Source organism: Carassius gibelio, chromosome A21 (genome assembly GCF_023724105.1).
Source record: "Carassius gibelio isolate Cgi1373 ecotype wild population from Czech Republic chromosome A21, carGib1.2-hapl.c, whole genome shotgun sequence".
Classification (NCBI taxonomy): domain Eukaryota; kingdom Metazoa; phylum Chordata; class Actinopteri; order Cypriniformes; family Cyprinidae; genus Carassius; species Carassius gibelio.
The window spans coordinates 12,845,458-12,869,478 of record NC_068391.1 but is presented as its reverse complement, the minus strand read 5'-3'; the positions used below and the strand labels follow the sequence as shown (position 1 = coordinate 12,869,478).

The window sequence follows — 24,021 nt, the reverse complement described above, 5'->3', positions numbered from 1 at the left end:
TGTGGGAACATTTGGGCGGCATTAAGCAAATATTTCCACATAGTGATGTAAACATGTGGGGGTGTGTTTGAATGAGCCGTTTTAGGGGGAGTGGGAGAGTCTTAACTTTGATAAAGAATATCTGTTTGGATTTGATACTTCAGTCTTTGTGACTTTACACATCATCTTCATGCACCAAGAGCTTGTAACACTACAAAGAGAAAGGAAAAATTTAAATTGCATCATATGACCCTTTTAAGTAATATTTTATACATTCTACACTTATAGTGATAAAGGGGTAGGAGAATGTATGTTTTAACGTTTATTTTTATATTTTATTTACATTATGAAATGATGGTCTAATGGTCCACTGACAGAAATGTTTGCATTTTTCCTATGAATGTTGTTGCTAATCTGACTGTAAAAGATAGCAAAAAATAAAATAAAATTGAACAATATTTTTTGTAGCAAAAGTGGCATTTTGTATATAAAAAGTGTCATGAACAGGACTAATATTGGCACACACAAAAAAAGTGAAAACAGACTTTTTGTTCCCTAACCACTTCTTTAAATTGACACAAAACGCTTAATATTGATTAAATGGGTTACATTTAATAATAAGAGTTTATAAAAATAAAACACAAATAAAAACACATACATGGTGTATACTGGTTCAAACTGTTTATTTGCAAACCAAATATAATTCTTCTTCAACCAGCAAGGCAACCAGCAGTAATCAGGAGGGTAAAGCAGAAATTCAGTCATGGCAGACTGTCGCTTGTATCACCATCCATTGTGAACGAACATGGTTCTGCTTAGCTATAGGCTTCTCTGATGAGTTATTAATGTGCCTTTTTAGGATACAAAGGGCCCATTTTCATATATTTTAAATATTATTCAGTATTTATAGGACATCATTTATACAGTGTAAAGGCACTATGCCTCACTCTTTCTCTGAAATATGAACATATTTACATAAATATAAAACAGAAAAAAAAATACAAAAGGCAAACCTGGTCACCTCTCTTTTGTAACAGATTCCAGGCACTTTCCTGTAAACTCAAATCACTGCAGCTGAATGGCACATCTGATAGTTACCAAAATTACACTTGAAAGCCTGCAGTGATGTTGCAATGTATCTACTGTATACTACATTTTATGTTGTGCTATGGGCCAAATCACGAGCTGTAATTTCACCACATTTATGGCATACAGACAAATATTAATTATTAAATCTGATCAAGATACATATTGAATGACATTGTATGATCTTATATCAAACAAGAAAAACACTTGGGTCCTTTGCAGAAAGAATTTGTCTAATATATGTGTTAGAGAAACTCTTTCTCGAAGATAAAAAACTCACATAGTTGCAGCTTTCTTAAGATTCATAACTACATTTCTACACTATTTTTTATACGAATACTCTTGACAGTCAAGATTACATATCTTGTCTCTATTCACTGCAAAATTATTTCAATTTTGGTTCATCAAAATCAACAAAAAAGTACTCTGACAGATCCTACTTTAAAGCAGGTGAACTGAAAAATCCAGCATCTAATTTCAGTAACAAACAAAAGGCTCCTCTGTCACAGTGACGTGTTTGCCTGCTCATAAAGCCTTTGCTGGAACGGCTGTCAGTTCTATGGCTAGACCTCTAAAAGAGATCAGAAATCCTCTTCTCCCATCCTCTGCATAGATATGTTTGAGAAATACTGGTCTGGGCAAGACAGAAGATGGTACTCTCTCCATCTGGTGATCCTTTTGATGATTCTCCATGTCCTTTCAGCTCATGCAGGATAGAGTAAAGGTGGGTGGGACTTTTTAGGGCACCAAAGCTCCACCCTCTGTACACTTGAGTTACAAATCTATGTTATTCTATTTTGGCACAGATGTCTCTCTTTCCTTTGACAGCTTCTTGCTGACTTGTGTTAGGTCCTGTCAAGGAAAATAGAGAGAGTGAGCTTAAAATGGTGAGAAGCAGATGTGCTACCAGTTGTATGGATGCATGCAGTACCCTCTTTGACCATGATCCTCTTCTACCCAGGCTACGATCTTCCCTTCCCAGCCAGGCACCACTGCGTCATCCTGGAACACCTTGGAAAAGCCATAGGTCCTTTTTATACAGTACACATCAAATGTAACATTTTATTTAGATTTAATTTAGTTCAGTGTTTTACAGAATTTTTTACTTAAAAGTAAAAAAATGTATCCTGTTGACTGATTATGTGGCAATACCTCTTCCTTCACGGTGCCGAACTCTGGATCCAGCGCTTTAAAATGGTACCGATAATTGCCTTCCCGATCTACAGCAGACTTGAAATCTCGCAGGGTGACCTCCCCAAGCCTGTTGACATAAGACAATGAAAAATTTCATAGCACATATCTAAAGTATACCACATTATAGTGATTTAAGGCTGAAGACCACTCAAGTCACATATATGTGTAACAGAGTCTGACTGACCTCTTGGGGATGTTGATCATGAATGGCGTGAGGGAACGGTCAGTGAAGTACAGGACTTTGGTGCAAGCTGAAGAGTTTAACGCAGGGCTGCTCTGAGAATGAGTCATTTCTGTAAGAGAGCAGTGGAGATTCTTCACTTTAGTAACGTTTTAAATAAGGATGCATCGATACCACTTTTTCCAGAACCAGTCAGATACCGATACTTTTACTTTTGGAACTTGGCGATACCGATATCTGTATTTTCATGACATTTGAATTTTTTTTAAATACCGTGTAAAGAAGCCAAAAAAAAAAAAAAAGGAATCACAGTTGACTTCATTTAGTAAACTGATATTATATTATTATTATTATTATTATTATTTTAACACTTAATTATACCTGTTAAAATGTATTTCAAAAGCTTTTGTTATTCTCACGGTTCATTTTATTGTTCTGTGGTATTTAATTTTTTATTCACTTTAATTCACTTTTATTCAGTATTGGTGCAGAATGAAAGACACATATTAGCCTAGCGCATTTCACACATGCTGCTAGTTACACTTTCACTTTAAATTAAGTCGTGTTTGCTTGATGTTTAAAATAAATGTTGTTTATAGTTAATGCCCCTATCATTTTTGTTGGTTTTTATATTTACGATTTAGTTTTAATCCAAATGATGCATGTGCCAAGTGAGCTTACAACAGTCAAGATCATGCAACAGACGTAGATACACTCTTGCTCTCTCTCCTTACCCCCAAGTAACTTTAGTATTACGTTAGAATGTTTTAATGTTTAACATTATATTAATTACATACCATCAACTTCAAAGACATCCTAAATATCTAATAACTACATTCTGCTCTCTTTTGTTCTGTTGTCTGTGTTTCTTTGTCTGGACACAACACTGTTCACGCATTGTGCGGTATTGGCTTTTGATATCGGAGTATTTTAATGAGTACAAATATGAGTACAGGAGTGCAGTATCGGGCCCGATACCGATACTGGTGCATAGTTTTAAATAACCAGCAATATACCTACTGAGAGACCACACAAGTACAAATGATGTTCATTTTTATTTTAACAGTTCTGTCATTTCCTGTACTGATGTGTTTTGGGATTAAGATAAATGCTTACTTGAAGTAGGAGTCCAGGAGTCTCGATCTGAATGAGATGCTTTATGTCCTGGAGATTTGCCTCGGGTCTACAAAGAAACAGATTGATTTGAGAAAAGAATTCTGGGACAATGTAGATCAGTTGCAAAACGTGTGATGTGTGAGGATGGATAAACATTTCTCATACCCTCTTCTCCTGCTTGTGGCGAGCTTCCAGGTCATAGAGGCGATCCATCAGGCTGGCCACACCTTGCTCAAGGGTGTCCAGAGTGTGATGCTGAGGGTCGTGACCTCCAAAGCTGTTCCTCAGACTATGCAGAGCATCTCTTACTAACTGCAGCTCCTCCGCCTATAAGAGAAACAATAACATATATCTCTATAGATATAAAATAATGTAAAAAAGGCTTCAGGCTTATTTACCCCACAGTGTTGTTTTGATGTTGTGATGGGTGGGTGTGAGTAGCCATTGTTTTGCGAGCCAGGAAGCTGAAACAGATGACAGGGAGACAAGTCTTTACATGAAACTTTAATAAATAATGGAAGCACTAAACATACTCTGCAATATGTGAAAACAAACAGCTGTGGGGAGAATTGTGTATTATTTTATGCGTGTTACCTCCTCTGTCACATGGCTCATTAACTCCTTGAGAATACTCTCCTTGTGTTCCAGCTCCCTCTGCAGGCAAGCCTGACAAACACAGAAACATTCTCATTCACACTGAACTGTTCTAGAAAAGCAAGTGCAGAAGTCTTCAGCTACATCATGAGGTAAACAGCTAAATTATTCGGGCTCAACAATAGGGATTTTTCTCTGCTGGGGCAGTTAGTCTGTATTTGCCCTAATGACATTTTAACCTGCAAAAAAATAAAAAATAAATAAAAAATAAAATTCAATAGCATTTACTTTCGGTTTAACATCCATTTATACAATACTACATTACATTAACATGTACTTGAAGATTTATATTTCTATTTTCATTTTTTTATTATTATATATGTATTGGACATTGTAAATATTAATATTACTGAATGAGGCAAATTTGCAAAAAACATTTACATTTAACTCCTACATTTACAACTAGAAGCATACCAGAAGCATTTTTTATTATAATTTTCTATTTTTATACATATATTTGAATTATTTTTTATTACATATTTTAAACATTAATTTTAAATTAGAAAATGTACAAAAATGTTTTAAGTTGAACTTTTGTATATATATTTTTACATTAAATAATAATTTGCAATAATAGCTGTACATTTTACTTGACATGCATAAATTAATCAACAGATGAATAAGTATCCTGCATTTCCATTCCCATCATGCAGTTCTCCTTCGCAGCTGCTGTGCTAGTTGAGTCTGCAGGACTGTGTTTGTTGTCGTACCTGCTGGCTGCTGCTGTCTGTCAGCTTGCGCAGGGCCTCGTCCACCTTCAGCTGCTGCTGCTGCAGAAGTCGATCCTTTTGGCCCAGTTCTTTCTGTAAGTTTACATTTGTCATAGGAATAGATATGGTATTACTAGCAAAGCATTATTATTAAAATCAGCATTTGATTTAAAAAAGTATTCTTTAATCTACTCATAATTTAAACTATAGTCAAGGTACCCTTTAAAAAATAATTTAGATTCACTACAAGCTACTAATAAAAACTAGTAACAAGACTGAAGCTTAAAGGGGGGGTGAAATGCTATTTCATGCATACTGAGTTTTTTTACACTGTTAAAGAGTTGGATTCCCATGCTAAACATGGACAAAGTTTCAAAAATTAAGTTGTACGTTCTCGCTCTTTTTGGAACAAAAATACTCCTTCCGGTTTGTCACAAGTTTCGGAAAGTTTTTTTTCGAGTATGGCTCTGTGTGACGTTAGATGGAGCGGAATTTCCTTATATGGGTCCTAGGGCACGTCTGCCGGAAGAGCGCGCGTTCCCGTATAGCAGAGCACTGAGAGAGCACAGGCATTCACTGATCAGAGCGAGAGCGATGGTGTTTTTCTTACCTTTCTGGACATGGACAGTATACCGTTCACACAGCTTCAATGGAGGAACTGAGAGCTATCGGACTAAATCTAAAATATCTTAAACTGTGTTTGGAAGATAAACAGAGGTCTTACGGGTTTGGAACGACAAGAGGGTAAGTTATTAATTATATAATTTTGCTATTTGGGTGAACTAACCCTGTAAGGTTGCAAAATTAAACATGAATTAATTCACTACAAGTTATATTAAACACTACAAGTTATATAAAAACAACTGAAACTACACGAATGAAAAGTAGAATTAGAAAACATACTATTAATTATGATAAAATACTTTTAATAAACGTTATGTTTTGTATATACAAAACAAGACATGCCTTATATTCGCTGAGAATTCTGTTCCTCTCCTCTAGCTTCCTCTGTAGCTCAGCCTGAGAAAATATACACAGATAATAACTGACAACTGGTCTCATATATGATATAACTGAAACTAAATTGATATGCATAGCATAAAGACAAAAATGTCGGGTCTCAGTTGCATGTGCTCACACTTTGTCCCGCCAGCTCATCTTTGGCCATACTGGTGCGCAGGAGTTCCTGTTTGAGCTGCAGGACTGAGGACTCCTGCACAGCCATTCGCTGCTGAAGAGCATCCTGGTGACACAGAAGGGGTTAATCAATCTCATCTCATGTATCTAACTTGTTTATATTAGTCTGAAATATAAATAAGTTGAATTCTTCATTATGTAAGTGTGAGGGTCTTATTTCATAGACGTGGAGTTTGGAGGCATGCAAGACTTACTTTCACTCCCTGCAAGTTGCGAGCCTCCTGTTTGAACCTCAACAGCTCCCTCTGCATGCAAATAGAATATAAAGAGCCTTTACAGCATGAATTGGTTATAAAAAAATCATCAGGACTTGACAATATCAGCATATACATAGTAGTAAATAAATAGTTTTTTCTGTCAGATCGAATTGCACTGGCTGTCTTCATCCCTTTAGCCCTCATCAGGACAACCAACCTCCTGTTGCAGGGTTTCAGTCACCTTCTTGCAATTTCAGTGAAAATTGGAGGACTTCTGCCAGTTAAACAGGGTTTTTTCATATACAGTAATTAAGGAAATTAGCACCAGGTGCCAGATTAACACCAATAACTTGGAGGTATCTGTAACTGTTCTCTAATTTTGATCAGTTTTTACAAAGATCTCATTTAGGTCTTTTACACTGTGTTTCCAATAGGACTAAGCAGTGAAACTGGAAACTATAGGTTGTTCTCTTATTTTGATCTCCACTGTGTATATGTATCTTCATGGAAACATGATTTTCTTTTTCAAGATCCTTTGGTTAATAGAAAGTTCAAAAGAAAAGCATTTATTTTAAAGAGAATGCTTTTAAAAATCATAAATGTTTTTATTGTCACTTCTGATTCACTTAAAACGTATGAATAAAAATATTCGATTCTCAAATAAAAGCCTAGCCCAGAACAAAAATACTGTGAAAGCCCACCTTTAGTTCTTGACTCTCCTCCATGCTCTGGTCCAGGCGACTTCGTATTACAACCTGTAGCACAACAACAAGGGTTCTTTTTTGCTAGTTTAGAACAAAAGCACCATAACTACAGCACTCTTGTTATGCTAGACACAGAAGGGACTGGTTAACACAACAACCTTACAGAAAACAGAAAAGAAATGGAAGATAGAAACAGATACTGTTGGAGAGAAACTGATACCCGCAAACAAAATAAAGTTCACTGTGAGAGTAACATGATCTGCCCTGACAGAACTTAGTGAAAGAGCAGAAGAAAAGGAGAGAGATGAGGTGGGGGGGGGCATAGGAAGTCACATATAATCAAGAGCAAGGGATATGCAGGATATGGAAGAAAAGGGGCCAATTTAGGGTAAAACACACCCGTGACGGAAATAAAAATACGCACCAGTTGCTGCTCCGCATTTTCAACTCCCTCACCCAGACTGAGCGACGACTCCTGCTCATCCTCAGGTAATGAACCGTGGAGAAGGAGGGCCTATAAAACACACAAAAACATCTGTGAAATGCCACACGCTCTCTAGAAGCAATGCAAACTAAATTAGGAGATGATATATGTTAGTGTCACCTGTAGGCTAGACACCATTTTCCGTGCGTCCTGCATCTCCTTCTCCAGCTGCTCCTGCTGCTCACACAGTTTGTCCTCCCAAGTGCAGCCACCAGCTAGACCATCATGCCCCGAGACAATGGCCTGATCAACCAGGGCCAATTTCACGGTGTCCTCTAATGGTAAAACAGAGATAGATCATGACCGCTGTAAGTGGCCGAGACCATCAATGTCCAGATGATTGACTGAAATGAATCAATACCTGACTTAAGAGTTTTCTCCCTGGACAAGGTGTCTAACAGTCCTGCCTTCACGTCTGATTGGCTGATAGAGTCTTTGGGAGTGTGGGTGGGGCTCGGTGAACTGAGGCTGTTGAAATAAACCAAAAACATACAGTTATTGATGTTTGGCCAAACTTCACAGTCAGGTCAACGATCGTCTGACACACCTTTTAATTGTGCTTTTATATATATATATATATATATATATATATATATATATATATATATATATATATATATATATTCATTATTAAATTATATTAAATTAACTGATGTACTGAGTCTGATGTAAAATGTTGTCTATTTATTTTTTGTCTATTTATATTAATTTTATCTCCATTTGTTTTTCATAATTTTAATTACATTAAATTAAATTCTGGCTCATTCTAACAGTATATTTTAATTGTGCTTTAAAATAAATTATTTCACTAAAATTGAGTCCATACAAAACACTTAAAAGAACAGTTTTGTAAAATAATAATAATAATAAAAAAAAAGTAGCTCATACGCTCTATTACAGGTTACATACAGTGTACAGCCTGAAAAATGTTATATGATCAAAAGTTTTGTTTGATTGAACATCCTTTTAAATGAATTCTACTTATTGCAGAATTATCATGGAGGTGTTTCAAGAGTGAGTTACAATATCACAAAGACAGACATTATTGTTGTTTATGTGTATCAGGTGCTGTATCTGGTTTCTCAGAAAGGCAGAGCTAGATAAAAATAAACAGTCCTGAAGCACAGGAGGAAAACCAGTTGCCATGGAGACCCTTTGCAGATATGAACAGCCAAGTCTGTCAGGATCTTCACTTGTGTTGGATTTGATTCCCTATCAATAATGCACGGTTAATCCACTTCAAAGGCACAAGCTCATGTGCTAATGTTTTTCATGCATGAGAATTATTAACACATTCAGTTTGATTAATTACAATACAGCATTTCTGTATCTGTGTCAAATACGTGTTCTTAAATATACAGTATTAAAAATGCAGACTCTTCAATGATTTGCTTCAATAAAACTCAACAAAAACATTATAAAAGCATTTCACGTAAACTGAGGTTTAATTCAAGTCTCTTGAGGTTGGACAGTCAAAGCTTTGGAGTAATGGACTTTCAGTGGAGGGCCAGAGATGTTACGGTTCATTAAAAATATCTTTATTTGTGTTTTGAAAATGAATTGTCTTCAGGGTTTGAAATGGCATGAGGCCGAGTGATTGATGACAGAATTTTGGGTGATTCCTGAACAGTGTATTCACTTCTTTGAGCACAGCCATTTATGGTCTAAAGAACTAGATAAGAAATAAGAGAATTTGTTTGAGGCATCAGATTGTCACATTTACTGTTGCTCTGTGGAATTTCACTGGCAAATTCCAATCATTTCAATTGTAATCCATGTGATCAGTGGTTTGCTTGAAGGAAAAACAATTCCCCATTCTGATTTTGCTCATATTCAAACTGATCACATGTATTTGCAGCCCTGAAATACAGAAAGCTGCTTGGTTTAAATGTGTCTTCTGTGTGAGAATTCACTACTGACAATGGAAAATGTTTTTTTTTTTTTTCACACGATAATTCACTAATGTGCACCTTAACAGATTATTTTTTTGTAAGTATGCAAGTATTGTATGGTAGGGAATTGGGGAAACTATGAATAGAGAGTATATTTCTGTCAGTTTCAGTTTTCCACATGCATTAGACTAGTGGAAGAGTGAAGGCCTGACACCACAATGTCTTTCAGGCCCTGAAGCGTAGGAAAAAGATCTAAACTCAGTCCATGATGGGTCAAACCAAGTGCAACCCTGGCAGACCTGTCTGTGAGGGGACAGCACAAGCTTGCAGCTCCAAAATCCTCACTCCATCTAGGTCTACTATCTTGAGGCATGCAAATTTGAACCCCCCCACATCAATTGTCCTCAAACTAAGTCACAAAAATGAAATGACAGTCATGCACCCTTTGACACAAATGACCTTCAGATTAGACAGAGTGTGACGATTCTGTTATTTTCAATGCTGGACTTATATTGGGGAATGAATCCCATCCACCTCATTGGTTGCATTCAGCTACAGTGACATTTCCACTAACACACAGAGCGAATGGATCCCGCCTGGGTGACCTTTGGAGGATTCATGTCTGTTTTCAGACAGAGTAAGGCCTGGGGTTTCCCCAAGTCAATTTGTATTGTGTGGATTTGGTGCTGTGCTTTAATACAACAATAATAATAATAATAATAATAATAATAATAATAATAATAAATAAATAAATCAAAAACAGGGGGAATCTCCAAACATTCTCCTGCAAAGGCCTGCAAATGATTAGTGTTCTATATGTGATGAATGAAAACAAAATGCCAATGCTGTAATTTTAAAAAAGCAACAACGCTGCCTCTCGAGAGAATCAGAGCACTTGTTCTTTTTTCTTTTTTGTTTAGTGTGTATGTTGTGCTGGCTCTCATTGTCCTAAACCAGCCTGCGGACCACAGAGATCCTGAAAGAGACGGCCTGTTGCACTCCACACTACTTTCTTTCTTTTATTTTTCTCATGTTGTGGGGAGGGGGAAGGAGAGGACTGTTCTCTTTCAAAACCAAATCCAGCCCCCCTCCTTATTGTGACCCACACAGACACTAAAGACCCTAACTTATTTAGTTAAGTTCTCCTATGTTTCTTTCTCTTTTCACTGCTGCATTTGCCAAAGAAAAAGATTAATAGATGGACACAGAGTGAACTGAAACACGTGATCTAAACTAAACTGGAAAAATCCCTTACTATTTATTAAGAGTTTTGTACTGATCTTTGAACCACTGTTCTCAAAACAAGACTCTGTTTTGATGTGAAACAGCTACTTCTACATACATCACAAGACTTGAACTAGAGGGTTTATTGAAAAGAGAGTAGCAACAAGAAAAAGAAAAAACATTTGTACTCTTCCTGACAATTCTAGGGTGGTTGCCAGGCTTTGCTAAGTGTTTGTTAGGGTGCTTTTTAGTGTGTTGTTGTGTGGTTTCTAAGGCGTCTAAGGTGGTTGTTTACAATAAGAATATATATACATATATATATTATTGTTATTATTTAAGAAATTTGTAGCGAAGAAATGCAGCATTGGTGAGTATTATGTCTACAATCATATTAAATATATTAAAATATATTATTTTGTAAATTACAAATAAAACATTAAATATAATCATTTGAAAAGCAACCAGTGACATTACATTGAAGAACATTATAATGTGAAAAAAGGATATTAATTTGAGATTTGCAAAACATTACATTACATTGAAAGATTACACCATTAGTGTTTTTAGAAATTAACTTCAAGTGAGTGTTAGATGATCTAAATGTAGAAACAGCAGAAATGAGAATGCACAATTAAATACCCAGTACCAGGCAAAAAAGATCAATTTTACAACATAGTACTGTGTATGTATTGTGCATCCATTAAAGTCCAGAACAGGTTGCACATGGATGTTTAACACTTAGGTTGGTTGCTGTTTTAAAAGTGGAATGAAAAGTAATAGTGATGCTTAGCAAGCACCACTCACAAGACACTTAAGGCTATTATAAGCGCACACTGCATTTATGTCATCTGACACTTTAAATGTTTTAGCCCTTTAAAGCATGCATGATTCTGATTGGCTGTCAATGTTTTTAACGTAAAAAAAAAAACCTACTTTCTGAAAATTTATTCCCATGACATTCCCTATTTTCATAGAATTAGAATGATTATTACAACTTGACAGTTATCGCCCTTGGTGTAAATGGGCCTTTAGATGTCAAAAACCTCAGATTCAGTGTTTAACTGGCTGCTCAGAGGACATGGAATATATCACATTCAGCACTGTACAACTAAAGCATTTCAAATGGCCTTGAAGTGTACAATATCAGCAATTGCTATTCCCGAATCGTCCTTTATTCATAGCAAAGATGGATGGAAAAGGACAGCTAATGACTGACTGAATTCACTGAAAAGGAATCAAAGCGAATCCACAAAGCATTCTTCTAGTTCTAAATAAAGATTTCTCTGGAATAAAACACAAGTCTGCTCTGAGATCTTCCCTATGCAAAGTGTTCTCACCATTCTTTTTGAAATGCAAAACAAAAAGAAACAAGTATTATGTGCTCCATTTTTCATAAGCTACTGCAGCGTGCACTGACTAGGTTTTATATAACCAATGATTGAATATACAAAACCATTGCTGTATGGTAAAGCCTGCTCTGATGATTCAGTCTGGCTTCCGAATCCCAGCAGTAAACCCAATAATCTCTTTAACAGAGCTTGCTGTGATCCTCCCAAAACATCTTCTCCCCTGATAAATATTACTGGATCTCAGGACATTTTCTCACATCTCCCACACATTCCCATATTAAACCACAAAAATGACCAACAAGTGGTCCAATGGAAATAAGTTCTGCTCTGGGATTCTCACACAAGATTAGTCAATCTGAAAGCTCAATAGATGATTCTCATGAGAGCTCATCAGATGCACGTCACAAAACCAGAAGTCATTTGGTGGGGTGGCAGGAAGTTCATTAAAGTATATTTACACTCCAGAATCAGTCATTGGACACAGAAGCCTGTGTTATTTAAAGAAAAAGGCCAGCAGATGCAAAACGTCAACATAACGGAAATTCTCAACTGCCAAGGTGAGAGTTCAAGAATTATTTCACATCTGGGAGGCTGTTTTGAAGAGAAAAGGCTGAGCAGACATATCCGGCATTCTTTGCACTGTTGTAAGGAAAACAAACTGCTTTGCAACAAAACAAGAGAGAAATAATATTCTTCCTTTATTTCTTGTCAAATCCACATGCATTCTAGGCACTTCAAAGTGTCTGATTGAGTGGAATATTGTGCTGTGTGTCAATGACAGATGCCAAGGACACAAAATTGGATCCTAAAGCACAGCACAGTTGGCAACGACATACAGTAGAAAATAAAAAACATGATTCAAAACCTTGTATGTGAGCTACAGTAAAGAAGTAGAAGAGTAAATTGGGTCAGATCCTCTAAAGTAGTCATAGCTGTCATTCACAGCCACAGGCTTTCGTCACCTCAGCCTGCCAACTCATTCTAATAAATAAATTCAGCCTTTTTTTCTTTTTGCTTCTAATGGCTGTCAATGTGAACCTTTTAATGAGAGACATAGGACAGCATCAGAGAGTTGGTGAGTGAAATCTAGGAGTCAAACCTGAACAAAAATATACAGTATATATATATATATATATATATATATATATATATATATATATATATATATATATATATATATATATATACACACACACACATGTATATATATATATATATATATATATATATATATATATATATATATATAAAAAGTGCTATAAATACTTGCAAATATGCTTGTCATAGAGCTGTCAAGCATTAAAGTGATCTGAAGGGACAATTTACCCCCCCAAAATTAATTTCTGTCATCATTTACTCACCCTTAAATTGTTTTAAAGCAGAACACAAAATATATTTACGATGTTTGGAAGATAATATGGTAACCAAACAGTTTTTTGACCATTAACTTCTATTGTATGGACAAAAAAACAGAGACATCTCAAACTTCATGTTACACATAAGAAACAAACCCAATTAGTATTTTGGAGCAATATAAGGGTGAGCAAATGAACTATTAATTTAAAGCATTACAAATATGCTGCAATAGTGTCTTACCATTTGATTTGTTTGCCTCCCATTTTGGCACAAGAGTTTCTAGCCCTCTGCACCACATTTGTTCATCAATAGACCGTACAGAAGTCTAGACATCAGCATCGATCTTACAGAAGACTTCTTTAGAGTCCTGCCTCAGCATACAGTGTCTACAGCGTTACCCCTCGTTTGCTAACTATCTCTTTTTAATCACCATGCTTGGAGCTGACAGCAGGTCCTCTCTGTGAGTTCAAAGCCTCTGCAGATGCACCTGACGTTGTCCATATGGAAATCCTGTTTTCAATCCGTCCACGGTGACAGGAGAGACTGAGTAGCACTGCTCTGTTACCAAGGCAGCCAAATCCTGCTCCCCTCCTCTCCTTCTCTCTGGCTGTGAGTTGGGCTAATTATTCTTCTCAGTTCAACCTGTTCACAGACGACTCCTTCACTTCATAAAGCTCTCCATCGCTGAGATCCGTGTGTCTCCGTCTAGTTCTCGCACTCCCTCCCTCACTAGCTCCTCTTTTTCTGTCCGGCCTTCCTCTGTTTGCCCTCCCCCTCCAGCTCTCCCTCTATTTCGTCTTCTCTCTCTGTCCTGCCTCTCTTCCCATCTGTTAGGACTGGTATTTTGGGGGAGCTGGTACAGGACTTTCTAGCTTGTAGGTGGGCTCAGATCTGCTCTGGACAGTTTACTACAGCATAATGCATTCAGACATAACTTTTTTTTCACAGAGGGTAGGCATAAAATAATCACTAAATTGCTATAATTACATAGGATTCAGATTTTTTTTTTTTTAAGATCATTTTTCCTTTTTTATATATTTTAAAATGTAATGTATTCTTGTGATGGCAAAGCTTAATTTTTAGCAGCCATTACTTCAGTCTTCACTGTCACATGAGCTTTCAGAAATCTCTCTAACATGCTAATTTAGTACTCAGGAAACTTTTCTTTATACTAAAAATTTTGAAAACAATGCTGCTTAATATTTTTGTGAAAAACCCCAATGAATTTTTAGGATTATTTGATGAATGGAAATTTCCAAAGAACAGTCATTTTTAGTAACAACATAGAACACTTTAATGTAATTTTTACTCAAATTAAAGCCTCTTTGGTGAATAAATGGGTTAGTTCAAGTATAGGTTTTCTAAAAGTGTATTTTCCATTGATTGGGGTGCTGGTAGATTTTGTAAATGACTGAAAGGAGAGCAGACACAGACCTAGGTTGAAACATGAAGGAGCATTGCAACATCTCTAAGTGTGACATAAATGTATTCTCATCGGGAGTCTTGACCCTTATAACCACTGTGAATGACTCTTACCTAACATACAAGGCCGTAATCTCTCCAGATCTGTCATGTGAACACTCATCAAATGCCTCTTAATTTCAGTCCAAGTCACTGACCTGACAAACGTCCAAGAATGGATTCTTAGATAACTGTTTCATAATTTTAAAGACATTTCAAGACATCTACGGAACTAGAATTAATGACTAAGTGTACAAATGATGTTCCTTTGGATAATCAAAGTACTGAATCGGTTCTTACAAATAAAATCATAGCTGATGCCTCACTTAAAAGAACAGTCACACGTTTTCTGTTCTTCAGAGGCAAAGCATGATGATGCCTTAAAGAAAGCCAGTGGGCAGGAAAATCTCAGGCCTTACAAAACAAGCAGTGAGAAAATCCTCGTGACAGCCTCTTCCAGTCTATCTATGTGTTCTACTCTCATTAAAGCAGAGAGAGAAGAAAAAGGGTTGTGATAACATGTTTGTGTATATTTTGTAACTAAGATATGACCTGCAATGACAAGCTGATTGGTTCCAAGGGCTGTTTTGCAAAACTGAAGCAAACTATTCACAGCTGAATACATTCACATCTTACAAGCTTATATCTACATCAGCATCTTTTTGTCTGTTTACATGCATTTTCACTAATGTTTTGTTTAAATGGTGATTTTGATTAAATACTTTAAATGCATTTTAAATATTAATTTTGAAATTGTCCAATTTCTCATCATCTTGTTTCTTTCATTACGTAGAATTATGTGAATTGTGTGATTCACATTTCCAGTTTTCTGAGCTTTTCCAAAGAATTTAGTTCCAAAAATTTAATTTTTTCATGTTTTTTTTTTTTTAAAGAAGATCTAAAATATCTTCTGTATATTCAAACGATTACTTAACTCTGTTTCAAGTAATATACAGACAAGCTGCATTCTATTTACCCATGAATATTCAGAATTTACCCAGTAGATCTTGCACCTGTCTCCTCTTCAAATGTCCCTTTCTGCCCCTCATACTGCTGAACCAATGCTCGGACACTCCTGCAGGAATTCTCACTGTCCTCCTCCGCACTGCAGCAACGACTAAAGAGGAGAAAAAATTATACAGAGATTAGAAATGATAAAAAGCTGTTTTTAAAGATGGATGATCTTTTCATGTTTAAACTAAATGGATTAATAACTCTCTCAGAATACATATTTTTAATCATTCCGTGCTGTTTCAGGCTTACATAAAATATTTTTCAAAAGTTCCAACAGAGTAAAGTAGAGATTATTGCTGTGGGGCACAAAATCTTAAATTGTGGATGAAAGGTTTAGATTTGGAGATCTGAGTATCCAAATGCTACCTCTGACCTGAGCTGCAATTCCAACTGACAGCAGCAAGAGGGCAATGATTCATCCGTTTTATTTTGTCATCATTTACCTCACAACTGCCTTCATTTCTTCTTTGAAACACAAAAGGAGAACAACTAGCACTAATACTTGAAGTCAAACAAACCAGACTTTATGTTTTCACTGATAACATTTCAACTGTTTTGTGAATTGAATTTAATTAAACTTAAGAAAGATTCAACCTAAGAAGACGATTTGTTCATAAACTGGACACAGTTATTTCTCTCATGAACTTTCATGAAAGCACCAATGAGAGCTGGGTTGGATGTCAGGAATTTCACTGAATAATGTCTTCTATTCCAGCCTGTTCCACAAAGTTATCTAACCACATGAGGGTCATTAAATGACAAAACTTTCCTTGGGGAGCTTTTAAGCAAAGCTAATTAACCCTCTTAAAAAGAGAATGAGATTTAAAAGCAGTTGCTCTAAGGAAGCAGTTCTACTTAAATTAATAAACATTTACAAAACTCTTTTGAAGGAGGAAAGGAGATTAATGGCAAAGTGAAGCTGCATGTACCTCCATTCTTGCCTTAGATGAAAAACAGAGCGGCCAGGGCGAGAGGCATCCTGCCTGGCTGCTGCGAGTGCTGCTGCTGCATTCTGGGCCATGGCCATGGTGGAATGAGGTCTGTGATTGGCCGAGGAGCCAGTGGAACTCCTCCCTACGCCAGCTCCAGCTCTGTGACTGGCTGATGCGGAGGGTTTAAAATGTGCAGCTAGAGCGAGGATGAGCCTCATGGCGGATTTGAGGTTTCCTTCCACAATGTCTTTGAGTACAGAGAGAAAGAGTAGATCTTAGCAAAGTAGTTTTATCAGCATAAACGGGATTAAAAGCCTTCTTTGTAACTCACCCCTGGCAGACGTTTGAGGCATTCTGATCCGTTTGGAAGACACAAACTGCAGAACCTTTTCCACATTCTGCTTCTTCTCCTGGTCGTCATGTGGCACATAATGAATGCCATCCAGCAGCTCGCCAGCTTGCAAAATATATAAAACACATCTAGATACAAAGGCTTATTATAAAGTGCTGCAACAAAAATAATATGATGTACAGGCTTACCCACTATCTCAATGAGGTGTGCTAGAATCACACCATCTCTGAGATCCTGTCGTAGATCACTCACAGGTTTCAGTTCAGGCTTCTTTCTCAGCTGTGCATTAACCCAAGACACATAGGCAGCCAGTTGCTGCTAGAAAGACAAACATTTCATAAAGGTAAGTGCAAATATTGGTTATAGTCTAACAGCTTAAGAACAGATTGTACTTCTGATCTTTCTGCTTTGAAATATATTATTGTTATTTGACTGCTATATTTCATGGCTGCATTTATTTGGCCAAAAATACAACAAAAAATACAGGAACATTATTGTGACGAGTGGTGCGGGGCTGAGAGCTGTGGGAACGGATCAATTGGAAAGGAAATGAGCGACACCTACACCACTCACCAGTCTCGAGTCCCTGGAAGGCTCTGGAAGGATACAAAAGAGGAGTTACGACAGTGAAGGACGAGAGAGGACCAGGCCTGGATATTATTTTGTGTACTGGTTTTGTTTGAACGCGGCAGTCGTCCGTGAGGGGCTGTCTTGTTTTGTGTCTATTTTATCATCAAAGTTTTATTTAAATGTCGGCTGGTTCCGGTTTATAGCGTTACAATTATAAAGCAAATGCAGTGAAATCTTGCAATTTAAAATAACGTTTTTATTTGAATATATTTTCAAATGTCATTTATTTCTATGATTGCAAAGCTGAATTTTTAGCAGTCATTACTCCATTCTTCAATGTCAAATGATCACTCAGAAATCATTCTAATATGCTGATTTGCCAAACCAAATATCTGTGTGTGTGTGTGCAACACATTTAACAGAGGACTGTTTCCTGAACCTAGAATGCCGGGTTCTTCTGACTCACAACCTGTAAGTATGTTTTCATATTTAAAGAATTTGTCTTCGATGCTTCAGACGTGACTGAGCAGTGTAGAGTAGCACTTGTTTGTTGTTTCTACGATCACAAATGCAGACAAATGGTTTTATGTTTACACACCGTGATATGCAAGGTATAAAATTACAATATAAGTCATTATAAATTTATTTCCCACTGGATGCAACAAATGCCTCGTTTTTAATGTGTTGTGGCGCCGGAGGGGATCACAGTATGGTAAGAGGTGTAACATTTCCGTCACATGCTTAGGTATTCAGCCAATCAAAATGCACTGGATAGCTGGCCAATCAGAGCACACCTCGCGTTTCAAGAAGATGAACTTCAAATTGAATGACGGGGCATAGAGGGGCATTGTATTAATGTACATAATAATGTATATGAAAAAGAATGTTTTTTTAACCTTAAACTGCATAAACGCATTGCATTAAACCAAATACACAAAATAATGTTCTTTTTAGCAACGCCAAATGACCCCTTTAATATTCATCTAGAAACTGTAATTAATTTATTTAATGATTCTTTGAACATTAAACCGAAGTCGTTATGCTCACTTTTGATCAAATGAATGCATCCTTGCTGGGTAAAAGTATTTAAAAATCTCACTGACATGAAACTTTTGAGCAGGACTGTGTGTGCATCTGTGTGTGTGAGTTTGTATATATGCATTTATAGAAAATTTGCAACTAGTTGGACATTATATAGCTGCTACTTTCATCTTTTTCCTGGAATTACTGATGCTTCCAAAAGGGTCATTTTTATAATTTAAACAAAACCTCATCTACACTACAGTAATAGTATTGGGTTACTTTACTAAGGCTGTCATACAGCTTAAGCACAAATCACAAGTCTCAATGGAGCCAATAACTTGAAGTGCAGTTAAACTGCATTCTACCCCGGAAAGACAGTTTTACTGCAGATGGTCCCGGTGGAAAGGTTATGCAGAATATGCCCGTGTTGATTCCAACTAGGATACCTATTGTCAAAATAAATGTATGCCTCAATGCTCAAGATGCACCTGCTTTGACAGAACAAGTCCCTCCTCATTCACCCCGGCCGGTCAGCATCACCCGGGTTCAATGGCGTGGATTAGTCTGACTTGCACTTTCTCTGCCATGTCACAAAAGGACAGCTTAACTCCACACATTCACGCTTCCTCTTCAGCAAATACATGTAGGAACACATAGAGACTGCAGGGAGGTTTGCCGCAGTTCTACCCTTTGGCAAATGTGCTGCGATGTGCAATTTTTTTTTTTCTTAAATGCTGAAGAATGTGAGATGGCTGCAGAAAAATAACATTTAAACTAAACAAGTACAATAACTGACACAAAGCACTAAAAAAAGAATCATAAATGTTGTCCCTATGACTTGTTCACTACATTTTTTGTCTTCTAAAGCCATATGATGGCTCTGGGGTATTCTGAGCTTTTCTTTTTAAACAACTGTCATATGTGACACACTACTTATTAAACAGATCTATTTAAAAAGATCACTAAGATTTAGATTTTTGAAAGATACGCATTTTATTCAGCACGGCTGCATTAATTTTAACAAAAGTAAAAGAGTTTGGTTTCAAATAAATGCTGTTCTTTTCCACTTCCTTTTCTTCAAATATATCATGCATCACAGCGGTCACAAAAATATTAGGCAGCACAACAACACTGATAATAATAAGCATGTTTCTTGAGCACTACATCAGCATAAAATAATAGTAGACTTCTTTCGAAAGCATTAAAAAACCTTACAGACCCCAAACATTTGAATGGTAGTGCATGACTGAAATTGAACATGCATGACGTGTAGTGTCACACCTTTACAAAACACACTCTCCTATCAATCTGGAAGACTGTGGGGAAAATCTTTCCTGGGCCTCAATCTCCCAAACAACGTCCAGTTCACATCATATGCCAACACGTGCACAGTCAAGAACAACACATGCACACCAAAATAAAGAAAACAAAATGAGCTCTGCATTTTTTTCACGAGGACTCCTCATACACACAGAAGCATTTATTGATTTGCCACATGGTGGGCTGACTAACACAATGCAAGCTCTGTCTGAAGCAAATCTGTCTCACTACAATCTAACAGTGGTCCAGAGTGACAGGCTTCCCAGTGAGACCTGCTAACACTGAGAGCTTTTAGCACAAGATGCTAACTGTGCCGTAAAACTGGAAGATAGAAAAAGTCCTTTGCAAAGATTGAGACAGCTGGGATTCATAACAAAAAAATCAATGAGCGCTTGACAGCTTAATAGTTACATCCTGAGGGCAGACAGATGTAGAAGCACTCTTATATACTTATAGGTAACATCAGTAGGGAATGTCTGCTGATAGTGCACATGGTTACAGAAAAGGCATAATATGATTAACACCTCCTCCCACACTTAGCGCCATTTCTAAAAGCATGATATTGTTATCTCCAAAAGTTAAAAGGGCTTTAACAGTTATCTTATGGTAGTATCTGCATATAAATGATATGTGAGTTAAAAGACTATTGTGTTGTTCAAATGAAAATATAAACTAATCCAGCACTATAAGTCAAAGAAAGCATAGCTGACAACATGTACAGCACAATGTCTGACTCAAAAGCCTAGCATGCTCCCCAAAAATAGTCAAGGTTAGCAGCTCACAGAAATATATATATATATATATATATATATATATATAAAGAATTGCATTAGTAGGACTGTGTATCACAATGTTTTACAGTTGTCAAGACTTCATTTCATTTTCATCATTCATCATTTTTCTGTTTGGAATGTTGATGGCATTTTACTGCTAACAAACAACTGAAATTAGAATGAGTTTTGGAACTGAGGGACTGATGGACAAAGATTAACCTTTATCTATGTTATTGGAAAGCAAAAGTGTGGAGTAAAAAGGAAACTGCAAATGATTCTAAGCATACAACCTCATCTGTAAAGCATGGTGGAGGTGGTGTCATGGCATGGGCATGCATGGCTGTCTCTAGAACACGACCTCTTCACTTTAATGATGACTTAATGTATGATGGCAATAGTAGAATGAATTTGGAAGGGTACAAAATCATCTTGGCTACCAATATTCAAGAAAATACCACCAAACTCATTAGAAAGCACTTCATTTTGGATCAGGACAATGACCCAAAACACCCTACCAGTTTAATCAAAGACTTTATCAGGGCAAAGAAATGTAAAGTCTTAGATTGCTCAAATCAATCTCCAGATTGAAATCTGATTGAACATTAATTTTACCAGCTGAAGAGGAGACTAAAGACAGAAACTCCCCAAAACAAGCAACAGTTGGAACTGGCTGCATTAAAGGCTGGGGAAAAGCATTTCAAAGCATAAGACCAAGAGTCTTGTGATGTCTTTGGGTTGCAGACTCATTGCTCTGATTACATACAAGGTATCTAAATATTAGCTTTTAATCTTTTACATCTACCATAAATTCATCTGTTCCAATACTTTTGCTCACATAAAACAGTGTGATGAACTCTAAAAGTGCTGTCCTTTATATTTGGTAAAACATGTATGATTCCAAAAACCTAATAATAAAATGTGACATTCTGTAGTTTTGTCGCATATTCATCTTTTAATCATATTTGCAAATGTCTTGACTCCTCAGCAAATAAAGCTATTTTGTCTTTACTGTTCCAATACTTACGGAGGGCACTGTACGTATATTTATATTACTGTGGCATTAAACAGGATTGTGTCTCCTTTTGCTTAACAGCTGTCAGGACTTTCCTTCACTGTTTGCAAGTCTTATAGACTTTCACTCCAATCAAACAGATTCAGTATTGACAATAGTATATGTAAAACATTTTCATATTCATAACTTTATGCAAAACGTTACTTTCAAACCATTTCTGCAACTATAATTCTTACGAAAACGCATTTATACAATTATACAATACTCTACATTTTGCATTTGATTTAAATAGCCTATATAAATGCAGAATGCAAACATTGTAAAATAACTTGTACGATGAAATGGATCCAGTGCATGTCAAAGAAGAATCAAAAGAACCTGGTTAACTGGTGTTATTCAGTAACGGCTCACAAAAGGTGTAAACAATACAATGTCATCGCACTCGTCGGAGTTTCTTGCGTAAAATGCCTAAGTTGCGACAGCTACTGCTTTTAACTTTATAGTGAGCCTCAGAACCTAAATGAGCAGATGAAACGAATGCACGCGTAAACAAACATGAGGGTTTAGGAGTTCAGTACCTCATTAGGACCCTCCTGCAGCACGTCAAGCAGATTTCCTCTAGACAGGGATGAGATCATTCTTCTGACTTCTCATCAAGGTGAGAGGCGCGCGACGAGAAGATGTGAACGAGCTTAGTCAGCGAGAGCGTTTTAACCGCATACTGGAGGAACTGAGGTAAACAAAGGAAACTACAAAAAAAGAAAAAACCCTCAACCAAGCCGATGGCCATATGTGCCACCCCGTTAGCTCGCTAGACCTGAAACAGGAGATGGGGAGAGGCAATGCGCATGCGTCCGCAGCAGCTGCTCCACGGTCGTTATGGCAACGCTTGAGCTTACATTGGCTGTTTTCCTTCTCTAGCTTCTGCATTGTGAAGTGTGTATTGGTCTGGGACCGTGAAGTGCACATTATAACTATAATTGAAAGGACTCATTTTGAAGTTAAAACAAGGCACAGTAGAGGGGCTCTAGCCTGGATATCAAACCCTGTAGCCTCTCCTTGTTTAAAACCAACATCACGCTACAACCAATGTGTAAAACCCATGAGAAATCTGAAATTCTGTATGCAATTTACTCCGGCTTTCATTGTGTACAGACGCATAACACCACATCCTTCCTGTCTGGCTCGTGCTTCCTGCTTCTGCCTCTACACTTTTTTCTATATACAAAAGTTAAACTTATAACAATAAGCTTTATATATATAGCTGCAATTAATTATACTGCAGCGATAAAAGGCTGCTACTACTATTTGGGCATATATTGTCTAATATTTTTTTTATTTATTTATCTAATTAAATGTCTGTCTCCCCCTGCTGTAAGAATGGGAAAAACATGATTCTAAATAGCCAATAATAATAATAAAAATAGTAATAATAATAATAATAATAATGGCATTGTTGTTGTTGTTATTGGAAAAGCATTTATTATAATTGTTAAAATCTTATTAGTGGGTAGCCCACACATAAAATAAATATTTTGTATAATCAAATTAATGAGCTCTACTGAGCCTGTGGCTTTTTATCATTTAAAGTGAAATTATCTCTTTTGTTCAAACTGTGATATATATGGCATAACTGATCATTTGCTCTTTTTATCTTTTATCATTTCCATTTATCATTTAAATGTAAAACTTTTAATATTTAAAAAATTTAATACATTTCTAAGCATTATTTCTACAACTGTAATTTGAACTTTTGAGTTGAAATCTTTAGACACCCATAAAAATGCATATGTGTCTCATATACAGCGAATTTTATTTAATTAACATTTCTATCAGATTTCAAACTGAGATCCTTTAAGGCTTTTATGTGCCCATCATACTTACAGATCTTTCGACAGATGGTCAATGCAGCATCTTGCTAATCTAAATTACAAAGTGATAAACGTTTCATTGGTTTTGATTTGTTCATTATTTTAACAGCACGAGAAACGAAACAGTTGTGGGAAAAATCAAGAGTCTCCCGAGAGATGTTCATCACTTATGTTTACACTAGCATTTACTTACGACTGACCATCGCAAAAAGAGAAAACAGAAATATTAAAACCTGAACTTTGTAAAGACAAGCGGCCTCTTAACATTAAAACTGCTTAGCGTTAGCATTCATAACATGCTATCAGAAAGCAGTTCTTAAAAGTTTGAGCAACATACCTTAGGTTTCTCCCGCTTTCTTGACGATATCAT

General features: G+C 36.5%; 1 protein-coding gene across 1 annotated transcript; it reads right to left on the bottom strand.

Annotated features, from left to right (window-relative positions):
• Positions 1–643: 643 nt before the first annotated feature.
• LOC127942112 (dixin-A) lies at positions 644–22,606 on the bottom strand. Its single transcript, XM_052537691.1, has 21 exons — positions 22,359–22,606; positions 17,271–17,400; positions 17,062–17,187; positions 16,728–16,977; positions 15,782–15,901; positions 7,864–7,970; positions 7,623–7,777; positions 7,443–7,532; positions 7,016–7,069; positions 6,312–6,362; positions 6,059–6,163; positions 5,887–5,940; positions 4,921–5,013; positions 4,151–4,222; positions 3,955–4,020; positions 3,722–3,883; positions 3,557–3,623; positions 2,444–2,552; positions 2,218–2,326; positions 1,997–2,076; positions 644–1,917 (listed from the first exon to the last, which is right to left on the bottom strand). Exons 1-21 carry the CDS (start codon positions 22,416–22,418, stop codon positions 1,911–1,913), a joined length of 2,067 nt encoding a protein of 688 aa, XP_052393651.1. The 5' UTR covers positions 22,419–22,606; the 3' UTR covers positions 644–1,910.
• Between the last annotated feature and the right edge of the window lie 1,415 nt (positions 22,607–24,021).